Source organism: Hirundo rustica, chromosome 26 (genome assembly GCF_015227805.2).
Source record: "Hirundo rustica isolate bHirRus1 chromosome 26, bHirRus1.pri.v3, whole genome shotgun sequence".
Classification (NCBI taxonomy): domain Eukaryota; kingdom Metazoa; phylum Chordata; class Aves; order Passeriformes; family Hirundinidae; genus Hirundo; species Hirundo rustica.
In genome coordinates, this window is record NC_053475.1 from 3,602,779 (window position 1) to 3,630,589 (window position 27,811).

The 27,811-nt window shown below is 60.6% G+C and overlaps 1 protein-coding gene across 3 annotated transcripts; it reads left to right on the top strand.

The window, feature by feature from the left end:
- The first annotated feature begins 139 nt into the window (after positions 1–139).
- On the top strand, positions 140–26,822 carry LINGO3 (leucine rich repeat and Ig domain containing 3). 3 transcript variants are annotated; one of them, XM_040086915.2, is made up of 4 exons: positions 140–515; positions 8,189–8,257; positions 11,956–12,059; positions 24,567–26,822. In XM_040086915.2, the coding sequence occupies exon 4, from the start codon at positions 24,600–24,602 to the stop codon at positions 26,412–26,414; it is 1,815 nt and encodes a 604-aa protein (XP_039942849.1). In that variant the 5' UTR covers positions 140–515; positions 8,189–8,257; positions 11,956–12,059; positions 24,567–24,599; the 3' UTR covers positions 26,415–26,822. The 3 variants fall into 3 exon arrangements, with proteins under 3 accessions (XP_039942849.1, XP_039942851.1, XP_039942852.1); XM_040086917.1 differs by lacking the exon at positions 140–515 and adding an exon at positions 1,291–1,334; XM_040086918.1 differs by lacking the exons at positions 140–515; positions 8,189–8,257; positions 11,956–12,059 and adding an exon at positions 17,069–17,142.
- The last annotated feature ends 989 nt before the right edge of the window (positions 26,823–27,811 follow it).

Consider the following 27,811-nt stretch of genomic DNA (forward strand, 5'->3'; position numbering starts at 1 on the left):
GGAGTTGGGAGTGGAACCGACCAGGCTGGGAGAGCTGTTGGCATTTCTCCTGACAGAATCCTGCACAAACGGAGCCAGTCCAGGCAAAGCCACGGCGTTGGACCCACCTGGTGTTCAGGGCTGAGCCCCGTCCCTTCCCCCTGAGTTCTGCCCTCGGCTTCCTCAGCTGTAAAGTGAGGACGATGCTGCCAAACCCTGCTTGAAAAGCGCTGTCAGAAGCAGCAAATGTCACCGAATAGCTCAGGTGGTGCTTGGTCAGCTGGCACATCAAGGGCACAGGACACTCTGCATCAGCTGCCCACGGCCCCTGAGGCCAGGGACCAGCACGGCTGAGGCCAGCCTGGACTGAGCAGTGACGCGTGGAGAGGAGCAACAATTCCACCCGCGAGCAGAGCCAAGGAGGGCACTGGCCTCTGCCATCCTCAAAGCCCAATTAACCAAATCACCGCAGCTCAGGAGGCTCCGGCAGGGGCGAAGAGGAGCGGGAGGAGAACTCCGAGGAGGAACGGGCAGTGGTGAGTGCTGTCCCTGTGGGGATGGGGGTGCTGCTGGGGGCCCCAGGTCATTGTCCCGTGAGCCTGGCATCTCCCTGGCGCTGCTGCAAGGACAGTGGAGCCCAGTGCGGGGGCACAAATGCAGGAGCCCTGGATGGGCTGGGAGCCGCACTCATTCCTGGGGTCACGGCCCTGTTGGTGCCCTGACTGCCCCAATTTCCCATGGGATGGAGGGGAAGTGGCTGTGTTCATCCACGGGGGGCTGCAGGGCGCAGCTCAGGGTGAGGTGGCCCCCAGACCCCGTCCTGGGGCGGGCAGGGGACACTGGGCAGGGGGATGCAAACAGGGTCCATGGGGTGGGAGGGCACCTGTGGGTGCTGCCATGGGGCTGAGGGACCCCAGGGGGGTGGCAGGTGGGTACCTGTGGGTGCTGGCGTGGGGCGAGCCCGGGCAGGGTGGTCGGGGGTACCCGCACTCCAAGACTCGGCACCCCAGGCTGCACGGGGGGACCCCTCCCCTTTGCCCACGGCTGCGCGGGGAGGAGACCCCCGCGTCCTTCCCTGCGCTCCTCCGGGGCCGTGCCCGTTCTCCGCCCGGGGCCGCGCATCGCCCCCGGCCCCGTCCCTCCCCCGGCCGGGCGGGGGGCGCGGGGGGGCGGCTCCGCGCACGGCCCGACGCGGCTGGAGAGGCGCTGCCGCCGCCGCGCCGCCCCCGGGGACGGGCCGGGGCCGGGCCGGGGTCCGTCCGGAGCCGCCGCCGCGCCGCCCCCGGGGCTGCGGCTCTGCCCGCCGCCGCCGCCGCCGCCGCAACACGGGGCAGCCCCGCAGCGAGCGCCGAGCGGTGAGTGCGGGGTCCCGGGGCCGGGGGGAGGGGGTCGTGCCGGGCCGCACACGTGGCGCCGGGGGGCGGCCGCCGAGCCCCCGCCGCCCCTGGGGACACGCAGCCTCCCTCCATCCCTGCCTCCCTCCATCCCTCCCTCCTCCGCCGGCGGCTCGGCGGGGGCTGCCCGGCTGCGCCCACCGCCAGGCCCCTCCGCAGCCGCCGGCCGTGCCCGGGGAGGGGGCTCGGCGCCGGTGCCCCCGGGGAGGGTCGCACCGGGGGTGGCCGTGGTGTCGCCGCGGCGTCGGCTCCAGCGCGCCCCTGCTCCGCTCCATCCCCCGGAGCTCCCGGGGGTCCGGGACCCGCAGAGCCCCCCTCCCCCGTTAGGGCTGGGGCCGCCGCCGCTCGCAGCCCCTTTCCCCGGCACAGCCGAGCGGCTCCGAGCACCGCCGGGCGTCGGGAAAGCTTTTTCCCAACCCCTCTCGCTCGTGGTTCCCCCCGGGCGCTGCAGGTCCTCACTCCTCGCCACCCCAGGGCCCTTCCTGCCTCTTCCCCGAGCATCCCGGATTTTAGGCGGATTCTCTGTCGAAAATTCCGAGGGTTGGTTTAGCCGCGGATGTTACCGGGGTTGTGTTTCTCGGGGAAATGGAGCAGGCAGCAAGCGCAGCATTCCTGGCTTCTATTGCCGTGCTGGAATAGCAGCCTTTGCCTCTTCCCACTCTCCATCCAGAGTACTTTTGTGCCAGTTCCTTAATCCACTTGGAAAGCGGGTTTGAGCTAAAACCTGACAAAAGGTGCTCCAATTCCCACGGCGTTCGCACAGGCAGCGGTTGCAGAGGAGCAGCCGCTTTTTCTGTTCCTGCCCAGCCTTACCCTGAGATGAGGCTTTTGGGAAGGAGAAAAGAGCAACCAGGAAGGGAGGGGATGGCAGGAGAAGGCAGAGTGCCTGTGAAATTGATGGAGAGTGGAGCAGTGCCGGGCTCCGCAGCCTGGCAGCACCCAGAGCACAAACCCTTGGGAGCGAGGAGCATTGGAACCGGAGCGGCTGGAGCGGGAAGTGACCGGGCTTGGGGATTTTTGGCGGCCTGGTGAGCGCCAGCCCAGGCCTGGCAGAGCTCCTGGCTGCTGCTTGGCTCTGTGGATGGTCTCTCACGCGCTCTCACCCTGGCTGGGGCTGTGCTGCCTTGCAGGATGGAGACCCCAAAACTCAGCACCAGCCCTGAGATAGGGGTGACTCCGTGGGAAAAGCCTCATCCAGGCAGGGGAAGTTCCTACAGACCTCTCAATCGAAACACGAGGCACTAAAACCAAAAAGCCCTCCAAGAGCAGAGCTGCCCAGCAGTGGTATGGTCGTGCGTGGGTTAAAATTCCAACTGCAGGTTTTGAACCCTGCAATAACCCTTTGGGAAGTGCGGGACCCTTGGGGTTGCTCTGCATCCCAAAGCTCCATCACCCCTTGCAGGATGGAGACGGGAATAAATCCCAGCACCCCGAGGCATGGCAGAGAACGTGGTGCACATCCTTTAAATGGGAGAACAATTGAAGATGAGTCGGGGAGCTGCCAGTTGGGCAGCCTGGGGTTGATCTGGTTTAATTTTGCGCTGATGTTTTTATCACCGGCGGTTTCGTGGCACTCGCGAAGGGGAGGCAGCGGAGCCTCTCGCTGCTGGAGGACTGCTGGAGCCGGCTGGGTTTTGGCCAGAGCAGCTTTGCAAGAGGTGATTTTTGGTCCATACAAGATTTCGTGCGGTTTTCACATTGCAGAAATCCCACTCAGGTGTCTGCAGCCTTTCCCAAAGCGCTTGGGTTGAGGGCTGATCTTGGGGGAAGACGCTCTCCAGCGCCCAGCCTGCAAAACAGCTGGAGGAGCATCCCGAGAGCAGGAGGCAAAGCAGCTACAGGAAAGAGTTGGCTTAAAAATCAGTAGATTTTGCTTTTATCCTGCCCCGTTGGAGGAGGGAGCAGGAGGACGGAGGAACAGGGGCTGGGTTGTGTTTCACTCGTCCTGGGCAGCGATGCCCAGGGTGAGACGTGGCCGTGGCAGAGCTGGGACACATCCCGGGCACAGCCAGGTCCTGCCAGGCTCAGCCTTTCCGGGGGGATGCGCTTTTGCTGATCCCCGGCTGAAGATAGCAGGGCCAGGGGCTTTTTTCCTATTTTGTAGTGTTTAGAGCTCAGGAATGTCTGCTTTTATTAGCCGTGCTAATCCTGCCTCACCAGAGAACTCATCCCTGGCTCCGAGGCCCAAACCTAATCCCCGCTCTTCCCTCCTGAGCCCGAATTAAACACCGGACTCGCAGCGCGGCGGCACAGACGGGCACGGCGCCGGCTGCGCTCAGCGTTTAAAGGTTTTCAGTCCGTGTGTTTGGGACGGATTTTTCCCAGCTCCTGGCTGTGGGATCACTCCTGTTCCCCCCTCCGGCATCCCACCAGGGAGCAGCTGGCTTCTCTCCTCTCCGAGAGGAGCCGGAGCTGCCATAAGGCAGGAGGAGTCGGGCTGCTCCGGCAGCTCGGAGCCGCGTTCGCATCCCCGGGATGGGAGAGAGGTGTTGGGAGGCCTGGGAATAACGCTGGGAACGTGGAGCACGTGGCCGGGCGCGCTGTGCGTGGGCAGCGGCGATCACGGTGCCGCCGGCGCCCGTGGGCAGCCGGGGTGCGACACCCGTCGCCGGCAACATCTCCCCACGTCCCCTGTCCCACGGCTCCCGGGGAAGGGGAGTGGGAGCCGAGTGAGGCCGTCCCTGGGCTTGTCCCCAGTGACGCTGATTGGCCACGAGGCTCCAAAGCCCGTCCGCGTGCATCCCGTGCCTCAGTTTCCCTGGCTGTACGCGGAGGCCTGGCTTTGGAGGGTGGCACAGTCCCTGAGGCCGCCAGCCCCTGCTGCCTGTGCGTGGCTGTGGAGCGGTGATGGGATTGTCCGAGCGGCATCGCGGAGCATCCTGCAGGGTGTCTCCGGTCCGTGGGGCTGCAGAGGGTGGAAGGAGCTGCCTGAGCCCAAAGGGCCGCTCTGTGAATCCTGGGAAAGCCCCAGAACAAAGAGGCGAGGACAGGGATGTTCAGAGCGGAGATGTGAGAGGTGATGAAAAGCAATAAATCCCACGAGGGTGCTTGGAAACGCTGCCGAGGGCCACGGTGGCTGTGGAGGGGAAACAAATCGGGCTTTGGGCAGCCTCGGTTGGCTTTTCTGTTTGTGAAGATTTTGTAGGGTTTACCTTCAAAGACAAAGCAGCTGCTCCCATGAGGTTGTGGGAGCAGGGGTGCAGGAGTGGGACAGGCTGAGCCAGAGCCTTGCCCAGCCATGGAATGTGCTGGATTCTCCTTCAGATCCCGTTTAAGCCGTGGTGTTTTGGGGCTGGAGCTGGAGCCCCGTGGGTGCCCCAGGTCTGTGGGGTGTCAGAGGACAGGGGTGGCAAAGTGTGGAAGTGGCCCTGGTGGTGGGAGAGCGGAGCCCTCCCCAGGCCCGGGTGCCGTTCCCTCTTTCCCATGTGAAACAGGCAAGCTGAGGACAGCACCAAATTCACCCCAGAACAACCAAACAGCAGAGATTCGGATGGAGGATTTGGACAAACAGAAACAGCTTTGCCAGGGATGAGTTAAAAACAAAGCAGGGACGGTCTGGGCTGTGATCCCCAGGCTGCTGCGGTGCCTTGGCAGCCACATGGGCACCCCAAGGCTGGGATCCCAGCCCGGGAGCAGAGGCAGGATCTGTGTCTCTGAACGTGCCCTCCTCCTTCCTCTGCCTCAGCTTCCCTGCCTTCCTCCCCCTGATTTTTTCATGCCACCACGAGCTCGGCCGCCGCTCGCAGCCCCATCCGTCAGGAGCGTTTGGTTTTCAAAGCTGTCCCAGCTCTGCCCGGCTCAGATCTGGAGCGCCGGGGCTCCTTGTTCAGCTCCCGATGTGCCAACCAAAATAGCAGCGGCCACATACTGGAGTGGAGAGGAACAAGTGTCACTGGGAATTAAAATGACAGATCCCAGCATCAAGGTCTCCGAGGGTTTGTGCTTTATTAAGCAACAGTGAGTTCATGGGAAAGGACTTTGACTCAGAGCACCGGTTGTGTCTACAAGAAAAGAGAACCAGGGACTATATTTAGGCTCAGGCTGTGATGGGGAGACAGGGCCAGGCACCGAGGGAGGGGAGCTGGGCATCCTCAGCTCCGTGGGGATGAGCCCTGGCCCTGCAGAGTGGAGTGGGGAGCAGGAGCGGGGTACACCTCAGCTTTGGGATGTGGAATCCCCAATGGTTCGGGTTTGAAGGGACCTCAAAGCCCATCCAGTGCCACTCTGCCATGGCAGGGACACCTCCCACTGTCCCAGGCTGCTCCAAGCCCTGTCCAGCCTGGCCTTGGGCACTGCCAGGGATCCAGGGGCAGCCACAGCTGCTCTGGGCACCCTGTGCCAGGGCCTCAACACCCTCACAGTAGGTGCTGCAGAGGAACAACCCCGGTGCTGTGGGGCAGGAGGGATTTAGGGTTCCCCTCCCTGTGCAAGGGGCTGCTTGGGGGTCCTGCACCCCCAGCCCCCACCTCAGCCAGGGGTGTGTGGAGTGGCTGGGAGAGCTGCTCTGAGCAGCATTCACCCTGGCTGGGACTTGTACAGCATCCGCTGGGCTCAGAGGAAAGAGGGGCCCAGGACCCTGCTGTGTGGTCCTCACGTGGCTCCCTCTCCCCGAAATGTGGTTTCCTGCTGATGGGGGGGATTAAACAGATCAATGTTTCCTCTTCTCGCCTCGGGGTCTGCTTCTTCCCAACGCCCCCTCCTATTAAAAATTCATTGTTCCTCCCAGATACTGTTGCTAGAGGGAGACAGGGAGAAATAAAGGAAGTTCTTGGAAAGGACAAGAGAAGATATTCAGTGGGAAGGGAATTGAGGAAAAATTTAAACCAAATATTGTCCCTCCATGCCTCTTGGTGCCCTGGTGCATTTGAGCCCAAGCTCTGTCCCTGTCACGGCACAGGACCCGGATGTTCCCAGAAAATTGTTGGGAACTGGGGGCACTGGGGGTGGTGGGGACAGTCCTGCTCCTGCCAGGGAGGTGGTGAAGCCCCTGCTGGCTCCAGAGCTGGGAGTGTGGGACATCGTGGCTGTTTCACACAGCAGATCCCAGCAGGCACGGGAGGGAAGGAGCAGGGACAGCGCCCTGCGGTGGGAGAACGCGCCTGATCTCCGACTCCATTCCCATCCTCAGCATCTCCAGAAAACTCCTCCCGAGGCCTTGACTGCTTTTCCTGCTCGGTGTGGCCACTGTTTCAGTCCAGGTGGATGAGGGGGTTCGTTTTTGCACTGAAATAGCCGGGGGGCTGTCGATGGCTGCTCTGTGGGATCAGCTCCCCTGGCCCTGCGGCACCCGGAGCCGTGGCTGTGACACGGGGATGCCGAGCCGTGAGCCAGCAGTGGGGATGGAGCCTGGGCTGAGCGGGATTCAGGCAGCCTTGGGAAGGCTCTTTTCCATCTCCTGAAGCCTCCTGAGCACGGTCCTCACAGTGCTCCTGGCAGGGCAGCAGCAGCAGGGGTTTGCAGGGCAGAGCAGGGGAGCTAAAGGGGCTCTCCCCGAGCATCCAAACTCGCTCAGCCCCACTCCAGGGTGGAACACCTCACAGGTGAGCGGATCTGTTTTCTCTCAGGAAGAGTGGAAGGAGTAATTTCCAAGCCCTTTCTCAGTGGTGCAGCCAGAGGAGCAAACCACGAGGGTGCTTGGTGCTTCTGGCCTCTTTTTCCAGCGGGTCACCCGAGCTGACCTTCCCCGTGCTCAGGACAGCCGGACACCAACCCCTCAGTGCTGGCACAAGGAGCTGCTTTGTGTTTTTCCATTTAAATCTCGTTTGAAGGGGAGTCCATCTGGTTCCCTTTGTGCTGCCAGAGGGAGAAGGGCTGCTCTTGGGTCACTTTTCCACAGGGACACCCAGGAGAGGCGGCGTGGCCAGGACCTGGGGTGGGCTGGGGCAGGGCCCCCGGAACTGAGCACTAATTAGGGATGGAAAAGGAGCAGAACCCTGCAATTGCAAATGGAAGGTGGAGTGACATGGATGAGAGAGAAACTGTGACCTTTTTCCATAAGCAGGAATATTAACCAAGCGTGACTAATGGAGTGGGGGGAAATAATCCTGCCTTCATTAATCCTTATTCCTGGGCCTGATGGGGAGTAAGGAACCTTGGGCTGCTCCCAGGGAAGTGCAGTGGGTGATGCCAGCATCCCTCCCAGCCATGCCCAGTGCTCTGGAAATCATTCCAGGAGTTATTGTGGAGGTTGGACCCTCCACATTTCGGGAAGGGGTTTCTCTCCTTACCTTCAGGATCACTTTTACATCGAGCACCAGGCTCGTGGCAAAGCAATTCCCACCAGGACACTCCTGATGGCATTTGGCACCACTGCCTTCCCCTGCCTTGCTCAGCCTCCACCAACATCTGGAAACCTCTGGAAGTCCAGGTCCAGGTCGTAGCTGTTGCAGTGACAAATGGGGCTGTGATCTGTTGCATCAGGCTCATCCAGCACCAGACAACGCTGCCAGGTTTTTGGGATTTTTGCTGAGGTTCTCTCTGCCTCAGGCTGTTGCTGCCTCTGAGTTCGTGCTGAACAGTTCAGAGCTGTCCCCTCCATGGCCTGGGGACCTGTTCCTGCTGCCTCAGTCCTGGCTCAGCTGTCTCCAACTCAGTGACTTTCCAAAGACTCTTAAACAGATCTTGATCTTTTTTCCTGTTTAATTTTTAACCCCTTTGCCTCATTTCTCCCTCCATTTGTCTCCCTGGGGTCATTTCTGGCTGTGTTCCCAAATCTGGGAGAAGCTGTGTTCCTGTTGTGCTGCTGTGGAGCTGAATTTTCCCTCCTTCCTTGAGCATTTTCCAAATTTTCCAAATTTTCCCATTTACTTTTGCAGAAAGAAGCTCTGTGGGAGCCTGTCACTGAGAGAGGATTTCAAATGAGCAGCCTGTGACACCTCCCCATGGTAATGTGTCATTTTTGTTGTTCATATTTCAATAACTAAAGGTCAGCTGGAAGCTCAGCTGGCTGGGAAATTTGACGTTAATTTCACTAATGAGCAAAAGTCTCTGGCTTAATGCTCCTGGATGCCGGGGCGGTGCGACGCTGCCCGGATCTTTGCACTATCAAGTGTCCTGGGATCCATGGAATGATAAAATCCCAGAATATCCTGAGTGGGACGGGATCCTCAGGGATCATCATTCCAGCCCCTGTCCCTGCACAGACACCCCAACAATCCCACCCTGAGCACCCCTGAGAGCGCTGTCCAAACGCTCCTGCAGCTCTGGCAGCCTCGGGGCTGGGACCATTCCCTGGGGAGCCTGGGCAGTGCCCAGCACCCTCGGGGGGAAGAACCTTTCCCTGAGCTCCATCCCAAGGCCTGGCACAGCTCCAGCCCTTGCTGGGCTCCTGTCCCTGTCCCAGAGCAGAGCTCAGCCCCTGCCCCTCCGCCTCCCCTCGGGAGGAGCTGCAGCCCCCGAGGAGCCTCCCCTCAGTCTCCTCTGCTCCAGCTGAACGAGCCAAGTGCCCTCAGCCCCTCCTCAGACCCTTCCCCAGCTCCGTGTCCCTCCTTTGGACGCTCTCCAACAGCTTTGGATCCTTCTGACCTTGGGGTGCCCAAAGTGCCCCCAGCACTGGAGGTGAGGCTGCCCCAGTGCAGAGCACAGGACAATCCCTCCCTGGGCCTGGTGCCCCCAGGACACGGTGGCCCTTTGGGCTGCCAGGACTCAGCAGGGGCTCAGATCCAACTTGCCATGGAGCAGGAGCCCCGGATCCCTTTCTGCAGTGCTCTGAGCCAGATTTGCTGCCATGGGTGGAAGAGTTGCTGTGCACGTCCCAGGGATGCTCCTGCCTTAGAGGAGCTCAACTTGGGCACCTTGGTCTGGTTCTCTGGAGGTCTCTGCTGATTTCCAGGACATCTGGATCCTGTTTGGCTTTGGGATTTGCTGCTGAATGTCTTTTTCCAAGGGGATCCCGTGTGCAGAACTGGAAGTTCCTTGATGGAGAAGCAGATCCCATGTGATACTTGGGGAGAGGAGAATCCTCTCCTGGCTCCTCCACTGAGTGGCCCAGAAAAGAGTTCAAATCCGAGTTTTGAGTAAAACACAAAGCACAGGAGCAGAAGGTGACAGCAGCCCTGGTGGCACAAACACACGGGGGCCAGGGAGCTGTGCTGGTGTCACCACGTGGGGCCCAAGGAGGCTTTAGGCCGCTTCACCCACGTGAATGGGTCCCCTTTCACAAGGATTAAAATGTATTTGCAGACAAAACCCCCGCAGGTAACCTGAGACAGAGGTTGCTAAGTGACCCGGGAGCTGCCAAAAACAAATGCCAAGACCATCAGCTGAGCCCCTGCTCCTTCCCAGGGCTCACCTGACAAGCCAAGCCCGGGTGGTCTCTAAGGGAGCTTAAATTCCACGTTCCCGACGCTCGGAGCCTCTCAGGGAGGGCAGGAGCTGAGCACCTTTGGGCTGACGGCAGTTTGCTCTCAGCAGCTCCAGCCTGCTGCAATTGGATCGAAATTTTACCTTCTCCATCCCCAGAGCTGGAGCCTGGCCATGGGGAGCAGCAGCCGAGCTGTTGTGCTTGGGATTAACCCTTGGATGTGCCCGGCTCCGAGCCTCCTCCATCCCTGCTGGAATATTTGAGTGCCTGAGTCCCACACGTGGAGCTGCAATGAACCAAACCCACTTCCCTCCCAGTTATCCCATCTCCCAGGACTGGAGCAGCCCCGGGGACCCACAGCAGATCTGTGCATCAGCCCCTGCACCCCCAGACCCTCAGAGCACAGACACTGCATCCCCTGGAGGCAAATTCCTCGTGGAATTGCAGCAGCTGTAGTTGCTGGAGGCGCCACAAGCTCCCCCCTGCAGGTGCTGAGGGCAGGCTCAGGTGTTTCTGGGTCATTTCTGCATCTCAGGGCTCGGTTTGGGTCGTTCTCGCTGTTATTTCAGATGCTGGGTCAGAGTTACTCCCACGTGTGTGTGCTCCTGCCGTGATCCTGGGCTTTTCCATCCTGCTGCCAGCCCTGAGCTGTCCGTGTTGTCCCAGCCCTGCCTCCTGGAGGGGCTGGGGCATCCCCAGGCCCCAGCAGGAAACTCTGGCGTGCACAGGGCAGGGGATTTCTGTTGCTGTGGGGGTTTAGTGCTGTTCCTTTATTGGGGAGCGTCCTTGACTGAGTTCTGCGCACCCCACATGGGATTTGCATCCCTGCCAGCCGGGGGACTGGATGGGATGGAGGGCTCGGCGCATCCCACTGACACTGGGACGTGCTGGGAGCTGGGAATGCGGGTTCTGCCGCTCCAGGGAGAAGTCTGGGTCCCTCAGGCGGCGCAGACAAGGGGAAGTCCGGGTGTTCTGGAGCAGGGAATGAGCTGGGATTGCCTGGCACTGCTGGAAGTCCTGCAGCCTCACAGCCCCAGGGGCCTGGGGGTGACCAGGAGTGTGGAACCCTCAGCTTCGTCCCTGCACAGCCGAGCCCAAACCTGCGGCTTTGCGGGGAACCCCTCTGACTCCTCCTCTCCTGGAGGTGTTTCAGCTTTGCCAGGGTGCTGGGCGCCGTCAGTTCTCCGGGAACCCCCGAAGTGAGGATTTACACATCCACAAGCAGCTTGTGGGCACCACCGTTTCCCAGGAGCACACGGGGATGGGATGGGATGGGATGGGATGGGATGGGATGGGATGGGATGGGATGGGATGGGATGGGATGGGATGGGATGGGATGGGATGGGATGGAATGGGATGGGGTGGAGAGCTCCATCCTCCCGAGATTCCTGGCTCGGGGATGTGCCAGGGATGTGATCCCTGTGCCCCCGTTCCTCTGCCCTTCCCCAGCAAATCCCTGCCGTGGAAAGCTCCTTTGCCTAAGGCTCCCCGAGCCTCTCCCAGCAGGAATTAATCCCCCTGGCTGCTGCTGCTGCCCACCCAAACCGCATCTTCCAGCCCTGGGTGAGGTCTGGAGCAGGCACGGAGCTGAGCTGCAGCAGCAGCGTCTCTGCGTGGGTGTCGGGGACATTTGAGGGCTGTTAACCAGGATTTCCACACAAAAGGAGCCATTTAAATTCCCTCTTTCTTTGCAACAGGCAAATTAAACTTGATCCAGAGAGCCCAAAGCAATTCAGTAAAACCACAGCAAATCATTTTTTTTTTCAGCATTTGCCGCATCGGTGCTGGGAGCATCTCCCGACCCCCCAGATCCTCAAAACCCCCAGGGGGTGGACACGGGGCTGGGGTGCAGCCAGTGGCACCTCTGCTTCCACATCTGGATGAAATCTCCCCAGATTCGAGGCCTCCTGGGCCGTGGGCACCCCCTGGGTGGGTTCGCTCCCCTCCTGCAGTCCCTGCACATGATTCCCGAAGAGCAGTGCTGCGTCTTCCCTGCTGCACCGTGGCAGGAGTGGGCTCGGACACTCTGCTGGTGGGGAGAGGATCCTTCAGGGCACAAAGCGTGATATAATTTTCTATTCTTATATATATTTATGCAGATAAAACCAGGCAAGCTGCAATGGTCAGGCTGGAGCAGCGCTGAGGATGCTCCCCCTGTCTGGGAAGTGCCCGGGTGCCGCATCCCAGGGCCTTGGAGGAGTTTATTTGGGATTTCTGCGGCAGGCACTGGGGGAAGGTGGCTGACGGCTGACAGTGGTGTCCTTTGTGCTTTCTGTGCAGAGGAGCCCAGGCTGGCCGCGCTGGACACTTCTCCCTTTGAACATTCCCAGGCTCCAATGCCTCGGCAGATCCCGATGTCAGAGCGGCCCTGGACCTGCAGAACGGTGAGAACTCCCTGGGCTCCGGTGGGATTGGGGGTTGAGCGCTGGCACGCTCAAAATCCAGCTCGTTTTTACCTCGTGGCCGCCCCTGCCTGGTGGCATTAGCCCCCTCCTTGTCCCCACCTCCTTGTGCAGCAGGACAGTTGTCCCGTGGAACAGCTGGGAGCTCTCCAGCCTGTTGTCACCAGCCCGGAATGAGCAAGAATGAACTCAGGCAGAGCTGTGGCGTTGAGCTCTGGGGTGCTGAGCTCGGGTGCTTGCTCAGGTTGGTGGCAGGCAGCAGTGGGGTCCCAACCTTGGGCACTGTTGGGTCTTCAGCCTTGGAAGTGCCAGGATCCATGTGCAGCAGCAGTCTGAGGGGCAGTGGTTTGGGTTTGGATGGATTTCCTGGGATTTGGGAGCTCATCAGCTGGGAGAGGAGCTCTGGAGGCTTCACCCCTGCTCTGCTGTCCCGATGCCGGACAGGGAATGAAACCACACGGCCGTGCCGTCCCCTTTCCCTTCCAGCATGGAGATTTCTGGCTTTTGGGATCCTCCTGGGGCTGCACGTGGGAAGGAGCCGCTCTCCTGGTGCCCCAGCCGCAGCTGATGCCCCGCGGATCTGGGGACTGACGCCAGCGTGTCTCGCTCCAAATGTCACCGCTGCCTCACGCTGCAGCCCGGGGGGGTTTTGGGGCGGACACAGCTGGACCCCCGCGGCTCTGCCGGGCTCCTCTGGGCAGCGAGGCCAGGAGGGGTCTGTGCTCCACAGGGCTGGGGTGAATCCCCCTGTGCCCCTCCCCTCTCCGGGGTTATTCCAGGGGCTTGGTCCTGCTCCAGCAGCGACAGGGATGGGTTGGGATGTCAGCAGCCATTTCACCCCTCTAATGGCATTTTGCTCTCGCTGCTCCCGTGCTCATAATTGGGATGGCAATAAAATCTCCGGTGCGGCAGCAGCTGGAGACAGGTCTTAAAAAATGAGCTCAGCCCGGGACTGATGCTGAGCAGAGCTGGGAGGGGGAGGGAAAGCTGTCACTCCGTGCTCCTCCTGGATGGAATTCCCACTCCTAGCAGGGTTTCCAGCAGATCAGGGCTCCAGCTCTGCCCCCTTTCTCCCCTGTCCCCGCAGGGCTTTGCCCGCAGAGCTCGGAGAGGAGCTGAGCAGTCCTGCAGGGACCGGGCTGCTCTCCAGCCACAGCTGCCGGTCCCTGCTGGCCTCGGGGCAGACAGCTGTCCATCAGTCTGACCTGTCAGTCTGCTCCTCTGCCCACGTGTCCAGCAGTCCAGTGGAATTAAAGCCTCTGGAATGACGGATCACCCTGGCAAGGCGCAGGCATTGGCTGGTAGCAGCCAGGGCTCCAGAGGGAAGCTGGGCTCGCCGGGCACGCCCTGCCCTGGATGAAGGCTCCCCTGGGGCTGAGCCCTCAGGAGCAGGGTGATTCCTCTGGGTCCAGGCTGCAAAGAGCCGTTGTTTCATCCAGGAGCTCCGAGGGGTGGCTGGGACTGCCCTGACCGGTGTCACCACGGTCCAGGTGAGGGATTAGGAGGAGATTTTGCCATCAAAGGTCCAGCCCTGGCACCAGTGACAGCGATCAGGGTGTGATTTATGTGCCAGCCCTGCCAAGGGGCTCAGGCCGGTGTTACCGAAGCGCTGAGCTTAATGAACGGGCTGATCTAATGAGGGCTGGTCCAGCTGGACGAATGAGGTGGTGTGCTGGGGCAGAGCCCGTGGGAGGCACTGGCATCAGCGGGCAGTGCCTGCAGCAGCAGGGCAGGGCTCTGCCGGGCGCTGCTGGCCGCACTGGGAGCAGCGCTGGCACCGGGGGGGTGGCTGCACGTCGGCATCGCCAGCGCTCCGCACGCCCCCGAGCAGCGTCATCCATCAGCGCTCTGAGAGGTGCCTGATTACAGCCTCTGCTTTCCTGCAGCCCTTATTCATCACCCTGCACCGGCACCTCCGTGGCTGCGGAGCGCCGGGGCTGGAGCTGCCTGGGTTGGAGCAGCGAAGGCACCCCAGGGACCCTTCCTGTGCTGAGAGCTCACGTCCTGCCTGCTGCCCAGAGCCCCTGTGGGTGATGTGTCTGTTACCCTGGTTTTTCTGAGCTTCTTTATTAGCCTTTTGATTTTCATAAATGGAGTCAGATCTTTTAGTTGCTGTAGAATGTTAGAGCAGTTTTCTTCCTTTCCCACAGAAGTAACATAAACAAATCCTTTGGTTTTCATTCTCTGTCCTTTGTTTGCATATTTCGAACCTGAAAACAATTGTAACTGACAGTTGGTCTGGCCGCTGAGGCTGAGGGGTGGAAACCCCAAAAAGCCAATCTTCTGCTAGACCCACGAATGTATAAAAAGTAAAAAAATAAACAAAGGGGTCTCTTCTCTCCGCTTTTTCAGCTGAGAGCTGGATCAGAAGAACCTCTGCGAAAAATCTCTTGTCTGCGTGTGATTGCTTTGTGTGTCTCGGTGACAATGTGTCCCCTCCAGAGGTGTCCCCAGCACGGCCCCAGTGCTGTCCTGGGGATGCCCTGCCTGGCCAGGCTCTGGCACATTCCCTCTGTCCCCTCCCAGGTGGCTGCTGCCCTCGGTGCTCTGGGTTTGCTCCTGGGGTGCTCCCAGGCTGTGTTTGGGTGCGGAAGGTGGAGGATGAGCTCAGGAGGGAGGCGCGAGGGGGAGGCAGCTGCAGAGGAAGGAGCAAATTCCCCTCTCTCATTTAAAGCTCCCTCTTTGTGTCCCTGTGGGGACAGGAGCCTGGCCCTGCTTTTCTCTGCCTGTGGCTGTGCCTCACTGGCACCTCTGTGCTGCTGCTGGGGCTCTCGTGGGCTCGTGTTTTGTTCTTCCAGCAGCAACAAATGTCAGGTGGACACTGCAGCTGAGGTGCCAGGACAGTTGCCCGAGGTGTGGGTTCCTTGTCCTCACCCCCAGGCTGAGGAGAATCCTGAGACCGGGTGAGCCTTGGCCATGGGTTGGTTTGGATGGGAACCTCTGGGTTTGGATGGGGTGTGATCAGGACACGCAAAGCAATCACACGGACACCAGAGATTTCACAGGGCAGAGTTGTTCCTCTGAGAGAGCCCGAGGCTGAGCCAAGGCTGAGAGCCCCTCTGCCTGTTTATTTCTTACTTTTTATACAATTGTGGGTCTGGCTGTGGATTGGCTTCAGGAGCTTTCACCTCCCAGCCAAATGGCCAGACCAGCCGTCAGTTACAATTGTTTTCAGGTTAGAAATATGCAAACAAAGGACAGAGAATGAAAAACAAAGGATTTGTTTATGTTACATGTGTGAGAAAAAGTGAAAACTGCTCCTAATAGTGTACAGTAGCTAAAAAGTCTGACTCCATTTTATGAACAATCAAAAGGCTTTAAAAAAACTCAGAAAACCCGGGGTGACAATGGGGACCTTGGCAAAGCCCAGCTTTGGTGGGAGAGGACAGAGCAGTGGAGGTCCCCTGGACCTGGGCTGTCAGCTGGCTGCTTGGGCCTCTCCTGGCTGGGTCGGTGCCCGGGGCACCACGGGGGCAGTGGCCAGTGCCCAGTCCCGGTGCCAGGCTGGGATGGAAAACACCGCGCAGTCCCGGCGCCGTGGGCCACGGGCTGTCACCCTGCATTCGCCTCCCAGCCCCTCCTCATCCCGCCCCTGATGTTAATGGGCTTCTGCAAATTAAAAATTCTCACTTGAACCCTCCAAAACAAAAGAGGCCCTGCTGTCCATCCAGGAACCACAGCCAGTGCACGGGGTGCAGCTGCCGGGTTCCTGGCGGCGTTAGTGGAACAGCTCCGTGGCAGCCAGGTGCTCTGGGATGCAGCTGAAGAGGGGGAGCCAAGCTCAGCCTCTGCTCTGGTGTGGTCCAGCAGGTTCTGGGGCTGGTGAGACCCAGGTCAGGTTCACTCGCAGCCAGCGTTTCCCAGCGGCAGTCGAGATCCAGCCCTGACTGGTGCTTCGCTGAACCCACCCTGGGTGGGAACGAGAGCCCAGCACCCGCCTGCCCTGCCGCCCTCCCCTGCTTTTAGAAGAGTTATACACTTTGGTGGAGAAATAGAGACGCTCATGGAATATTAAACACCTCCCCAAAGCCCCTGTTGCTGATGAGCGGCTTCTGCTCCTCGTTGCCTGGTGCAGGCAGTGACCTTTCAGAAATGTTGTACGCTGTGGTCGTCTCTAAATGTCTCCTCTCCTGGGAGCATCTTGTGGAGATAGAGATTCAGACATGATGTCTGTCAAGAAGAAAAGCAGATTGTGGCCAATCTGGGGCTGCCTGTGCAGTCTTGCCTGGGCCACGTGCTCGGGAATCATAAGGTTGTCTCTAAAAATAAGCAGTGGCTTCTTTTGGGTTGTCTCCTTGGTGCCGTGGCTCGTCAGGGAATCCTCAGGTCTGGGGTTTCGCGGCGTTTGCGAGGGCTGGGAGTTTCCACGTGGGAGAGGAGCGGAGAGTCCTGTGCCGAGGACTCGGGATGGGATCCTGGGGTGGGAAGACGGCTCCGTGGAGACACCAGGTTTGCTGGGAAGGAAGGAAATCAGATCCAGCCTCCCTGGGAGCTGCTTCGGCACCGGCTCGACCGCCCCAAGACCTGGGGCTGCTGAGCAGGAGGAGCCTCGTGAGAGGCAGCAGCTGCCACTCACCAAAATAACTCCCTTCTGTGGCAGCTTTTCATGCTCTCGAGCCGTCCCTGGAGTCACGCTGGGGGACGTTCCGTGGTGACCCAGCCCCGCCTGGCTCCTGCACAGACAGCTCCTTTCCGCTGCCCTCCCCATTCCCCAAATCTGCTTCTGCTTGGGCAGCCTTGAGAGGGACACGAGGGTGACATCAGGAGCACGGCCACCCTGGTCACGGCCCAGCTGGGCTCTGCCAGGGCTCCTGGGGACGGTCACTTGGCCGCCTGGTGGCCTGAGGACCCTCAAGGTGTTCGCCAGGTCCTGTGGGGTGGGAAGATGCTCTGTGGGGACCCTGCTGGGTGCCCTCAGTGCCCACCCAGCCATTGTTTCTCCCTTTGCTCCTCCAGCCCTGCCCTGACCCAGAAAAACGCGCTGAGAGCGGCACAGACGGGAGAATTTGTTTCCCAGCCAGCCCCTGATGGAATTAGGAATAACTCTTTCCTGGATAATTCTCCAGTAGGTCTGGTGATTGATTTCCTTCCTCCTGACCCCCAGCTCTGTCCTGCTCTCCCTGTTTCAGCTGGATTATTTATTCTCATGCTTGGCTTGATAATTGCCTGATCACCAGAGCTGAGGCTTGGGCACATCCCTGGCCTCCCTTGACCCTCCAGTTTCTGCCTCTTTGCTTCTGTCTCAGCTCTGATTTAATCCCCTCCGTGCCCCAGCATAAGCCGAGATCTTTCTGCTGCCCTGTGCAGAGGGAGAAACCCGCTGGTGTCACCCCAGGAGCCAGGGAAGGTCTGAGGGATGCTCCTGAAGCTCCTCCTCATCACCTCCATCTTCCCCAGGCCCCTCTGTCCTTTCTGGGGTTTTTCCAAGCTCAGTGTGGCTCCAAACCCACGGACTTGGCAGACTCGAGGCAAGGGGTAAAATAAAGCTGCAGGAGCCACATGTTTGTTTTTGGAGGGTGGCACAGGTCACCTTTGGTCCTCATTTCAGTGCTCCCGGGAGCTGTGCTCTGCTCTGAGCTGCGGCAACAGCTGGAAAAACACATCTGGATTCCCTGAGCTCACATTTGTGCTCTGAGCAGTGCCAAGGCATCCCCTGGGCATCCCCAGCAGCCCGTGGTGCCACGACCAGTGTGAGTGGTGTCACCAGTGCAGCTGAGCATGGAGCAGAGCCCAGGGACCCTCGGGATTTTCCTTTTCAGCCTAAAATCATGTTGGGGGAAGGGTGTTTTTGGCAGGTGTAACTGAGGGCTCAGGGTTTTCCAGCAGGGAAAAGTTTGGCACAGTGTGACTGGGATACGCAAAGCAATCACACGGAGTCAGGAGATTTTCGCAGGGCAGAGAGTTCCTCCGAGCCAGCTCAAGGCTGAGCCAAGGCGGAGAACAAGGCCGAGAGCCCCTCTGCCGGTTTATTTCTTACTTTTTATACATTTGTGGGTCTGGCTGAAGATTGGCTTCTGGAGTTTCCACCCCTCAGCCTCAGTGGCCAGACCAACTGTCAGTTACAATTGTTTTCAGGTTAGAAATATGCAAACAAATGACAGAGAATGGAAAACAAAGGATTTGTTTATGTTACATGTGTGAGAAAAAGTGAAAACTGCTCTTAATATTGTACAGTAGCTAAAAAGTCTGACTCCATCTTATGAATAATCAAAAGCCTTAAAAAACCTCAGAAAAACCAGGGTGACAGCACAGGGCTGGGGTCTGGGCTCCTCTTCAGGTCCGGAGGAGCCCTGTTCTTGGGCAGCTCTGGCACCAGTTTTCCCTTCCCCACGAGCAGAGCTTGGAGCCAGGGAATTGTTGGTGTCAGCATCCAGAGCGCCCCATCCTCTGCTCCAGGCCCCTGCCAGCAGCTCAGGGAGATTCCAGTCCGTGGAGCTGCTGGATGCAGTGAATTCCTGTTCCTGGGAATGGAGATCTCCTCCAGGCCACACCCCAGGACAGGGAAGCACACGGAGCTTGTGCTGCTGGGGACAATCCTGGCAAGCTGTCAGTGAGCTGGGAAACACCACAGGGATGGGAAACAGCTGGGAAACACCACAGGGATGCTTGGACGCTGCATCCCACCCTGCGCCAGGGCTGAGCAGGGTGGCAGTGTCTGTGAAGATGCTGGCACAGCCCAGCGAGGTTGGCATTGCCTTCCCTGGCACGGGGCCGGGCTGGGGACAGCGGCCAGGGAGCGAGGGTGGCGTGGGGACACTGTGCTGCCAGGCAGGGCAGTGGGGAGCGGGCAGCGCTCGGGGTGTTCCCAGCAGCATTTGGCTCTGCTGGTGTTTTAGGAGCCCTGTCCCGCCTCATGCCAGGTTTGGGATGCACTGACACTGGCACGGGGCGCTGGCACCTCCTGATAAGCCACCGGCAGAGCCCTGGGGTTATCCTCCCTGTCCATGTCTTCAGGCTGGGGGCCCCACCATCACCTTCTGCTCCATTTGCTCCCTCCCTGCTTCGGGGTCTCCACCCTCTCCTGGGGTTCCCTGCAGCAGCATCCCCCGGTTCCCTCTGGGCCCCCCCTGAAGGGGCCTGGCCTGGAGCAGCACAATGGGGTGCTGGAAGGAGAAGGGCTCAGCAGGAGCATTGTACATCCTGCACGTCAGGGGAAGGGTAAAACGAGACCTTGCTGTGACTGAGGTGTTTGTGCTCATGCGATGTCCGAGCAGGGGAACCTGGAAATGGCAACCTGGGATGATTTTTTTGGTGTTTATCCACAAAAAGGGAGAGATAATGGCAGCTGAGAGCAGTTGCTCCTGGAGGAGCTGGCAGGGCCAAGCTTGGGCCAGAGAAGCAGGAGCTGTTTGAAGGGCGGAGAGGGAGCAAAATCCCACCTGCAGGAGTCATGGAATCCCAGAATGGTTTGGGATGGAAGGGATCTTAGAGACCATCTCATCCCACTGCTCCCATGGCAGGGACACCTCCCACTGTCCCAGGCTGCTCCCAGCCCTGTCCAGCCTGGCCTTGGGCACTGCCAGGGATCCAGGGGCAGCCACAGCTTCCCTGGGTAACCCCGAGCCAGGGTGGCTGGAGAGCAGCAGTTCCTCTGTGCTGCTGGTGCCTGGGACAGAACGAGCTCAGTGGCCACAGATCTTGGTGAGGAAGCAGGGAATGAGGCAGGGGAGGCTCCAGGGGCTCACAAAATTGTCCAATTTTTGTCCAAACTGTCCAAAACTGCTCTGCTCTGCTTCCCCCATCGCAGCCCCTCAGCCTCGGGCTTTGCTGGCTCTGTCCCCAGCCCTGCGTGCAGCAAGCTTGTTATTTTTAAAAATGAATTAAATGAGGAGAAGAGCCTCTATCTAGGCCTTGCTCTGGATCTTAATTGCCCTGGCTCCCCAGGGGCCGGGCGAGCCCGGAAAGCGCTGCACAATCGTCGTAATGAGCTATTAATAAACAGCCGGGCTCCTCCTGGCCCTGCCCGGGACAGAGAGGGACCCAGGTGTCCCTGCAGGGGACACAGGGTGTGTGCAGACCCTCTGTGGGGTGACCAGAGACCCGTGGGGCAGAGCCAGCCCTGCTCCAGAGCTCAGCTTTGCCTGGCTGTGCAGGGAATCCAGCAGCCTTAACTCCGCTGTGGCGTTCACTGAGGGGTCAGTGGGGCACCCATGGGTGGGGCAGTGGGGCAGCGGGGCTGGCTGATGCTCCCGCTGTGGGGTTTGCTATGGGGTCAGTGGGGCACCCGTGGGTGGGGCAGTGGGGCAGCAGGGCTGGCTGATGCTCCACTGTGGGGTTTGCTATGGGGTCAGTGGGGCACCCATGGGTGGGGCAGTGGGGCAGTGGAGCTGTGGGGCAGCGGGTCTGGCTGATGCTCCCACTATGGGGTTTGCTATGGGGTCAGTGGGGCACCCATGGGTGGGGCTGTGGGGCTGTGGAGCTGGCTGATGCTCCACTATGGGATTTGCTATGGGGTCAGTGGGGCACCCGTGGGTGGGGCAGTGGGGCAGCAGGGCTGGCTGATGCTCCACTGTGGGGTTTGCTATGGGGTCAGTGGGGCACCCGTGGGTGGGGCAGTGGGGCTGGCTGATGCTCCTGCTGTGGGGTTTGCTGTGGGGTCAGTGGGGCACCCATGGGTGGGGCAGTGGGGCTGTGGAGCTGGCTGATGCTCCACTATGGGGTTTGCTATGGGGTCAGTGGGGCACCCATGGGTGGGGCAGCGGGGCTGGCTGATGCTCCACTATGGGGTTTGCTGTGGGGTCAGTGGGGCACCCGTGGGTGGGGCAGTGGGGCTGGCTGATGCTCCTGCTGTGGGGTTTGCTGTGGGGTCAGTGGGGCACCCGTGGGTGGGGCAGTGGGGCAGCAGGGCTGGCTGATGCTCCACTGTGGGGTTTGCTATGGGGTCAGTGGGGCACCCATGGGTGGGGCAGTGGGGCAGCAGGGCTGGCTGATGCTCCACTGTGGGGTTTGCTGTGGGGTCAGTGGGGCACCCATGGGTGGGGCAGTGGGGCAGCAGGGCTGGCTGATGCTCCCGCTGCGGAGAGCGAAGGTGAGCCCAGGGCTGTGGCTCCCGCTCTCCGTCTGCCAGGGAAAACAACTCCAGCGGGGCTGGAGCTTTGCTTAGAGGATCGGGTGGCCGGAGCAGCGACCAGAAGTGGAGTTGGGTTACCCGGGGCTCATCCATAATGAACGAGGGGCAGTGAGCGCCTCGGGCAGGGAGGGGAAGGGCTGGATCCCCCAGGGCTGGCAGGGAGGGACGGCGGGCACGGCCCAGCCTGGGACATCATCAGAGAGGCACCAGGGCACCTTTATTTAGTGTGGAGACGCTGGGTAGGACAAGTAAGCGTCACAATAAATAAATGGGGAGGGTTTGGTCCTGTGGGTTTGCAGGTTGTGCTTGGGGCATCCTTCCCATGCAGGGCAGAGCAGGAGTGGGGCCTCCAGAACCGGGGGGACCAAGGGGAGCTGCCCCCAGCTCACCCCAGAGCCCGCTCGGGTTCCCAGGGCCAAGCAGCTCCAGTGCCCAGGTGGCATCAGGGGACCTCCAGTCCCCACAGGGGGTTTGGTGCACGGAGTGAAGCTGAGCAGTGCTGGAGAGAGGGGGGAAAGGGGCAGGGGCAGCAGTGGGGTCGGTGGTCCCACCCCCTGTCCCCCAGCTGCATCCATCAGCTGTGAAATCCTGTGGTTGTGTGAAATGGTGACACTTCCCTCTTGGTTTGATTTGTTGGAAGAAAAAGGGAAATGGGCAAAATTAAGACACGTACACACACAAAAATGAATAAAAAAGTGTCACAGACCCAGAATAGAATTGTTGAGATTGGAAATCCCTCTAAGGTCATCGAGGCCAAGTGTTACCCCAGCACTGCCAAGGACACCGCTTGTCCCTCAGAGCCACATCCCCACGTCTGTAAAAGATCACAGAATCCTGGGATATCCTGAGGGCAAGGGGCCCACAGGGATCCTCAGCCCAGCCCCTGTCCCTGCACAGACACCCCAACAATCCCACCCTGAGCACCCCTGAGAGTGCTGTCCAAACTCTCCTTGGAGATCATCTCCAAAATTGCACTTGAGCAATGGGTTTATTCCCAGAGAATTGCTCTTCTTGGATAATGGGATCAGGGCAGGAAATTATCCTGGGGATTGCATCCTTCAGGCATGAGCGGAGAGTCAATAACCCCCCAGCCCCCTGGGACTGTTCCCGTGTGCCACCAGCCCACGGGGACAGGAGGGAGGGTGACACCAGCCTTTGGTGTCCTTTGTCAGCACGGTGGGTGTGAGGAGCAGGAGGTGCTGGGCTGGGCCAGATCCTGCTGTCCCTGCTCCGCCAGTGTCACCTCTCGCTGGGATCTGGGGTCCCCATCGCTCTCCGCCTGTCACCCCCTAAGCCAAGCAGCGGCCACCTCAGGATGGACCTTTGGGACCTTCTGGGCCCTGAGGAGCTGCAGTGGCACCAAGGAGGAGCATTGCAGCCACACCTCGATGGCCTCGAGCAGCCACAGATGTCACATCGCCCTCTCCCCTCGCCCCACGTCCTGCCGGGCTCCCACAGACGGCTTTGGGGTCCAGGGGGACAGAAGGGAGCGTGTGAGGGGCTCCCTGGAGACACAGCTTGGGCTCCCTCTAAGTCAGAAGGGCTGGAACCAGTCCTCGGGGATTTCATCCCAGTTTGTCCCGGTGCTGTGGGAGCAATGGGACAGAGCCCCCCGTGCTTTGAGGAGGTGTCCGTGCCCCGCTCCCTGCACCAGGGCTGGCTGGAGGAGCTGGCTCTGCTCTTGGTACCCACAGTATTCTCTTGCCAGGCTCAAAAACGCCCCGCAGCTCCCCAACCGAGCAACTCTGCCACTTAATTAGGTTAATGACCGCGCTTCATTAAGGAAAGGCGGCTGAGGAGTTTGCGGAGGCGCTGGGAGCTGCGTTTCCAGGCAGCCTGGCAGATTTGGGGCACGGATGGGGACAGGGAGCGGGAAAGGGGAGGCAAAGAAAAGGGAAAGCGGCGGCGAAGTGCTAATCCCTGGAAAGGAGGGCAGCCGGGGCACGGCCGCGGGGTCAGTGTTAATCCTGGAAAAGATTGTGCCTGAGATTGCCTTAATCTGCTCCGAGAGGGCGGGACGGGGACAGGGACAGGGACAGGGACAGGGACAGGGACAGGGAAAGGGAAAGGGACAGGGACAGGGACACAGGGACAGGGACAGGGACAGGGACAGGGACGGGGATGGGGACAGGGACAGGGACAGGGACAGGGACAGGGACAGGGACAGGGACGGGGACAGGGACAGGGACAGGGACGGGGACAGGGACAGGGACAGGGACAGGGACAGGGACAGGGACAGGGATGGGGACAGGGATGGGGACGGGGACAGGGACAGGGACAGGGACAGAGACGGGGACAGGGACAGGGACAGGGACAGGGACAGGGACAGGGACACAGGGACAGGGACAGGGACAGGGACGGGGATGGGGACAGGGACAGGGACGGGGACGGGGATGGGGACAGGGATGGGGACAGGGACAGGGACAGGGATGGGGACTGGGATAGGGACAGGGACAGGGACAGGGACGGGGACAGGGACAGGGACAGGGATGGGGACAGGGACAGGGACAGGGATGGGGACTGGGATAGGGACAGGGACAGGGACAGGGACGGGGACAGGGACAGGGACGGGGACAGGGACAGGGACAGGGACAGGGACAGGGACAGGGACACAGGGACAGGGACAGGGATGGGGACAGGGACAGGGATGGGGACAGGGACAGGGACTGGGATAGGGACAGGGACAGGGACAGGGACAGGGACACAGGGACAGGGACGGGGACGGGGACGGGGATGGGGATGGGGATGGGGGACCGGGCCCTATGTGAGGGACCCCTCCAAGCCGGGGGCCTGGGGAGAATTTGTGCCACTGGATGAGACTGCACACCAGGAGCAGAGGGCACGGGGCATCCAGCCTGTGTCACCAGAGGGAATGGTGACATCCAGCCTGTGTCACCAGAGGGAATGGTGACATCCAGCCTGTGTCACCGGAGGGCATGGGGCATCCAGCCTGTGTCACCGGAGGACATGGGGCATCCCAGCTGTGTCTCGAGTTGGCAGCGTCTCTGCCAGCATCTCTTTGCTCCTGCCCTGCCCTTGGGGTGTCTGTGCCCCGCATTATCCCAGGGTGCTCACGATCCCCTCCGCCCATGCCAGCACCATCAGGGGCACCGGAAGAGCTGAGCCAGTGGGAGCAGAGGCTCAGGTGTGGGTCTGCTGCCCTGGCTCCTCTCACAAACCTCTCGCCCTGCCTCAGTTTCCCTCTTCCAATGGAGAGTGAGGGCCGTTTATCCCAGCTTTGCACAGGGCAGGATCCCCGGGTTGCAGGGCAGGTGAAAGGGATCCAGGGGGTTTCCTGGAGGGACTGGGGCTTTACCAACCCCACGGGCCACGGCCTGGGGCGGCTCAGCTCCCAGACGGGTGATGTGTGGGGCCAGGTTGGACTCCGTCCCGCTGACTCCGCTCTGTCTCCGTCGCAGGCGCACGGCAGCACGGCGCTGAGCCCCTAGACCATGCCCCACACAATGCCACGGTGGCTCCCGGTGCTGGCCCTGCACGTGGTGCTGCTGTCCCCGCGGGCGGGCGCCTGCCCCGCGCGCTGCGAGTGCGCCCCGCAGCTGCGCTCGGTGCTGTGCCACCGCAAGCGCCTCACCGCCATCCCCGAGGGCATCCCCACCGAGACCAGGGTCCTGGAGCTCAACAAGAACCGCATCCGCTGCCTGAACCCCGGGGACCTGGCCCCGTACCCGCTGCTGGAGGAGCTGGATTTCAGCGAGAACATCATCTCCAATGTGGAGCCCGGCGCCTTCAGCAACCTGTTCAACCTGCAGACCCTGCGGCTGCGGGGGAACCAGCTCAAGCTCATCCCCCCGGGGGTCTTCACCAAGCTGACCAACCTGACCCTGCTGGACATCAGCGAGAACAAGCTCGTCATCCTGCTGGACTACATGTTCCAGGACCTGCGCAACCTGAAGAGCCTGGAGGTGGGTGACAACGACCTGGTGTACATCTCGCAGCGCGCCTTCTCGGGGCTGCTGGGCCTGGAGCAGCTGACCATTGAGAAGTGCAACCTGACCTCCATCTCGGCCGAGTCGCTGTCCTACCTCCAGAACCTGGAGGTGCTGCGGCTCCGGCACCTCAGCATCTCTGCGCTGGAGGACCAGAACTTCAAGAAGCTCTACAATCTCCTGCAGCTGGAGATCGACAACTGGCCGCTGCTGGAGGAGGTGTCCCCCACCAGCTTCCAGGGCCTGAACCTCACCTCGCTCTCCATCACCTACACCAACATCACAGCCGTGCCCGCCGCTGCCTTGAGGAACTTGGTGTACCTGCGGTACCTCAACCTGTCCTACAACCCCATTAGCACTGTGCTGAAGGGCTCCTTTAAAGACCTCATCCGGCTCCAGGAGCTCCACATCGTGGGCGCTCTCCTGGTGTCCGTGGAACCGCAGGCTTTCTCCGGCCTGAGACAGATCCGGCTGCTCAACCTCTCCAGCAACTTCCTGTCCACGCTGGAGGAGAGCACCTTCCACTCGGTCAACACGCTGGAGACGCTGCGGGTGGACAGGAACCCCCTGGCCTGCGACTGCCGGCTCCTCTGGATCCTGCAGCGGCGGAAGACGCTCAACTTCGACGGGCAGCAGCCCATGTGCTCGTCGCCGCCCGAAATCCAGGGCAACGCCCTGCGCGACTTCCCGGACTCGGTGCTCTTCGAGTACTTCACCTGCCAGAAGCCCAAGATCCGGGATCGGAAGCTGCAGCACGTGACGGCGCGGGAGGGGCAGTCCGTGTCCTTCCTGTGCCGGGCCGACGGGGAGCCCGACCCCTCCATCGCCTGGGTGTCCCCCCAGCACCGCATGATCACCACCCGCAGCACGGGGCGGGCCACGGTGCTGCCCGGGGGCACCCTGGAGATCCGCTTCGCCCAGGTGCAGGACAGCGGCACCTACATCTGCATCGCCAGCAACGCCGGCGGCAACGACACCTACTTCGCCACGCTGACGGTGAAGGGGCGCCCGGCCGACGGCGCCCACCACGCCAACCGGACTTTGTACCTCAGCGACTTCAACGACACCTCCCACAACGACACCCAGGTCTTCTTGAAGTTCACCTTGGACCTCAAGACCATCCTGGTCTCCACGGCCATGGGCTGCATCACCTTCCTGGGCGTGGTGCTCTTCTGCTTCCTCCTGCTCTTCGTCTGGAGCCGCGGCCGGGGGCAGCACAAGAACAACTTCTCCGTGGAATATTCCTTCCGCAAGGTGGACGGTCCCACCACCACCACCGGCCAAGGAGGGGCCAGGAAGTTCAACATGAAGATGATCTGAGCCTTTCCCAGAGGAGAACCGTTGTCTGCTGCCCGGCCCCGGGCACGGCTGCGTTGGGACGGGGCCGGGAGGGCTGAGGGAGCACCGGCCGTGTCCCGGAGCCGGCAGAGTGACCTTGCTGTGCTGGGACACGGCTGGAGACGGAGGTGCCACAGGCCAGCAGGGTCGGAACCATGGGACCTCAGGGTCGGGCAGGGATCACCCCGATGTCCCGGCCCTGTGGAGAGCCCTCAGGGCTCAGGAGCCGTCCCAGGGGCTCCTGATGTAGCGAGGTTTTTGCTACCAACTATGCATTTCTTGAGCCAAAAGATCAGCAGTGTTTGGGCCTGGGAGAAAAATGCTTCCTGTTTTCCCCCCTACACCTTTTCCCTTTTTTTGTAAGGGACTCTTCAGAAAACTTTCCTGGTAGTTGTTTGTAGTTCTTTTCTTGGTGTTGGTGGGGGTTTTGGTCCGATTTTTTTTTTTTTTTAAATGAATTTCCAAGAGAAATGTCTTCCGGGGCGGTGCGGGACTGGGGAGGTTGCGCCGAGCTGGGGGGGTTCCCCAGCCCCTTGGCAAAGACAAACCCCCCCCACCCCGGGCACGGATGTGCCTTGAGAGCTCCTCCTCCGTGGATTTAAGATCCAGCATCTGCCAATGTGGGTGCCCGGGGACTCTTCTGCACAAGCAATAATAACCCTCCAGGGCCAGGCTCTGAGGAGGTGTCAGCAAGAAAAAAAAGGGGGGAAAAAAAAAAAAGGCACAATGAGGCCAAGATCGTTAAAACCAGGACGAGCAACCCCAGGGTGATGCAAGGCCCCCCTGTCTCTGCATCCACCCGAGGGGGTTTGGTTGGGATTCCCATGGGTTCAAAAGGCTCTTTTGGGTTCATCTTCTTTGAGCTGCAAAGTTGAAATCTGCAGGAGAGCGGGACCTGGCTCATCCCGTGCAGGGAGGCTCTAAAGCCCAGGAAAGAAGAAGAAAGAAAAGCTGGAACAAGCAGTCCAGGAGAACGTCCTGGCTGACACCTCCACCCCAGATCCTGCACCCTCTGCGAGGAGAACTAGGGGTCAGTGTCCCTGGGGCTGCCAGGGGTGGTTCCTGCCTTCCCATCCCACCCCTTCCCAGGCTTTGCCCGGCTCTGCCTCAGGGCGTGGGTCTTTGCGTGAGAGAAGGAACAAAGCTGGAATGGAAGACCTGGATGTGGCCTGGAGGATCCAGGGAGGTCATTGCTTCCTCCTCCTCTTTCTCCTGCCATGTGCACCCTGGGGGTTGCTGCAGGTCCCACTATTGTCCCCATTCCTGCAGGGATGTTCCCCACATGGATGTTCCTTCTCCAGACAGTGCTGCTCGGGCTGAGAGCTGGAGGGGGCAGCTGCCCATCCCCTGACGGGCATCCCGGAGTGACACCGGAGCAT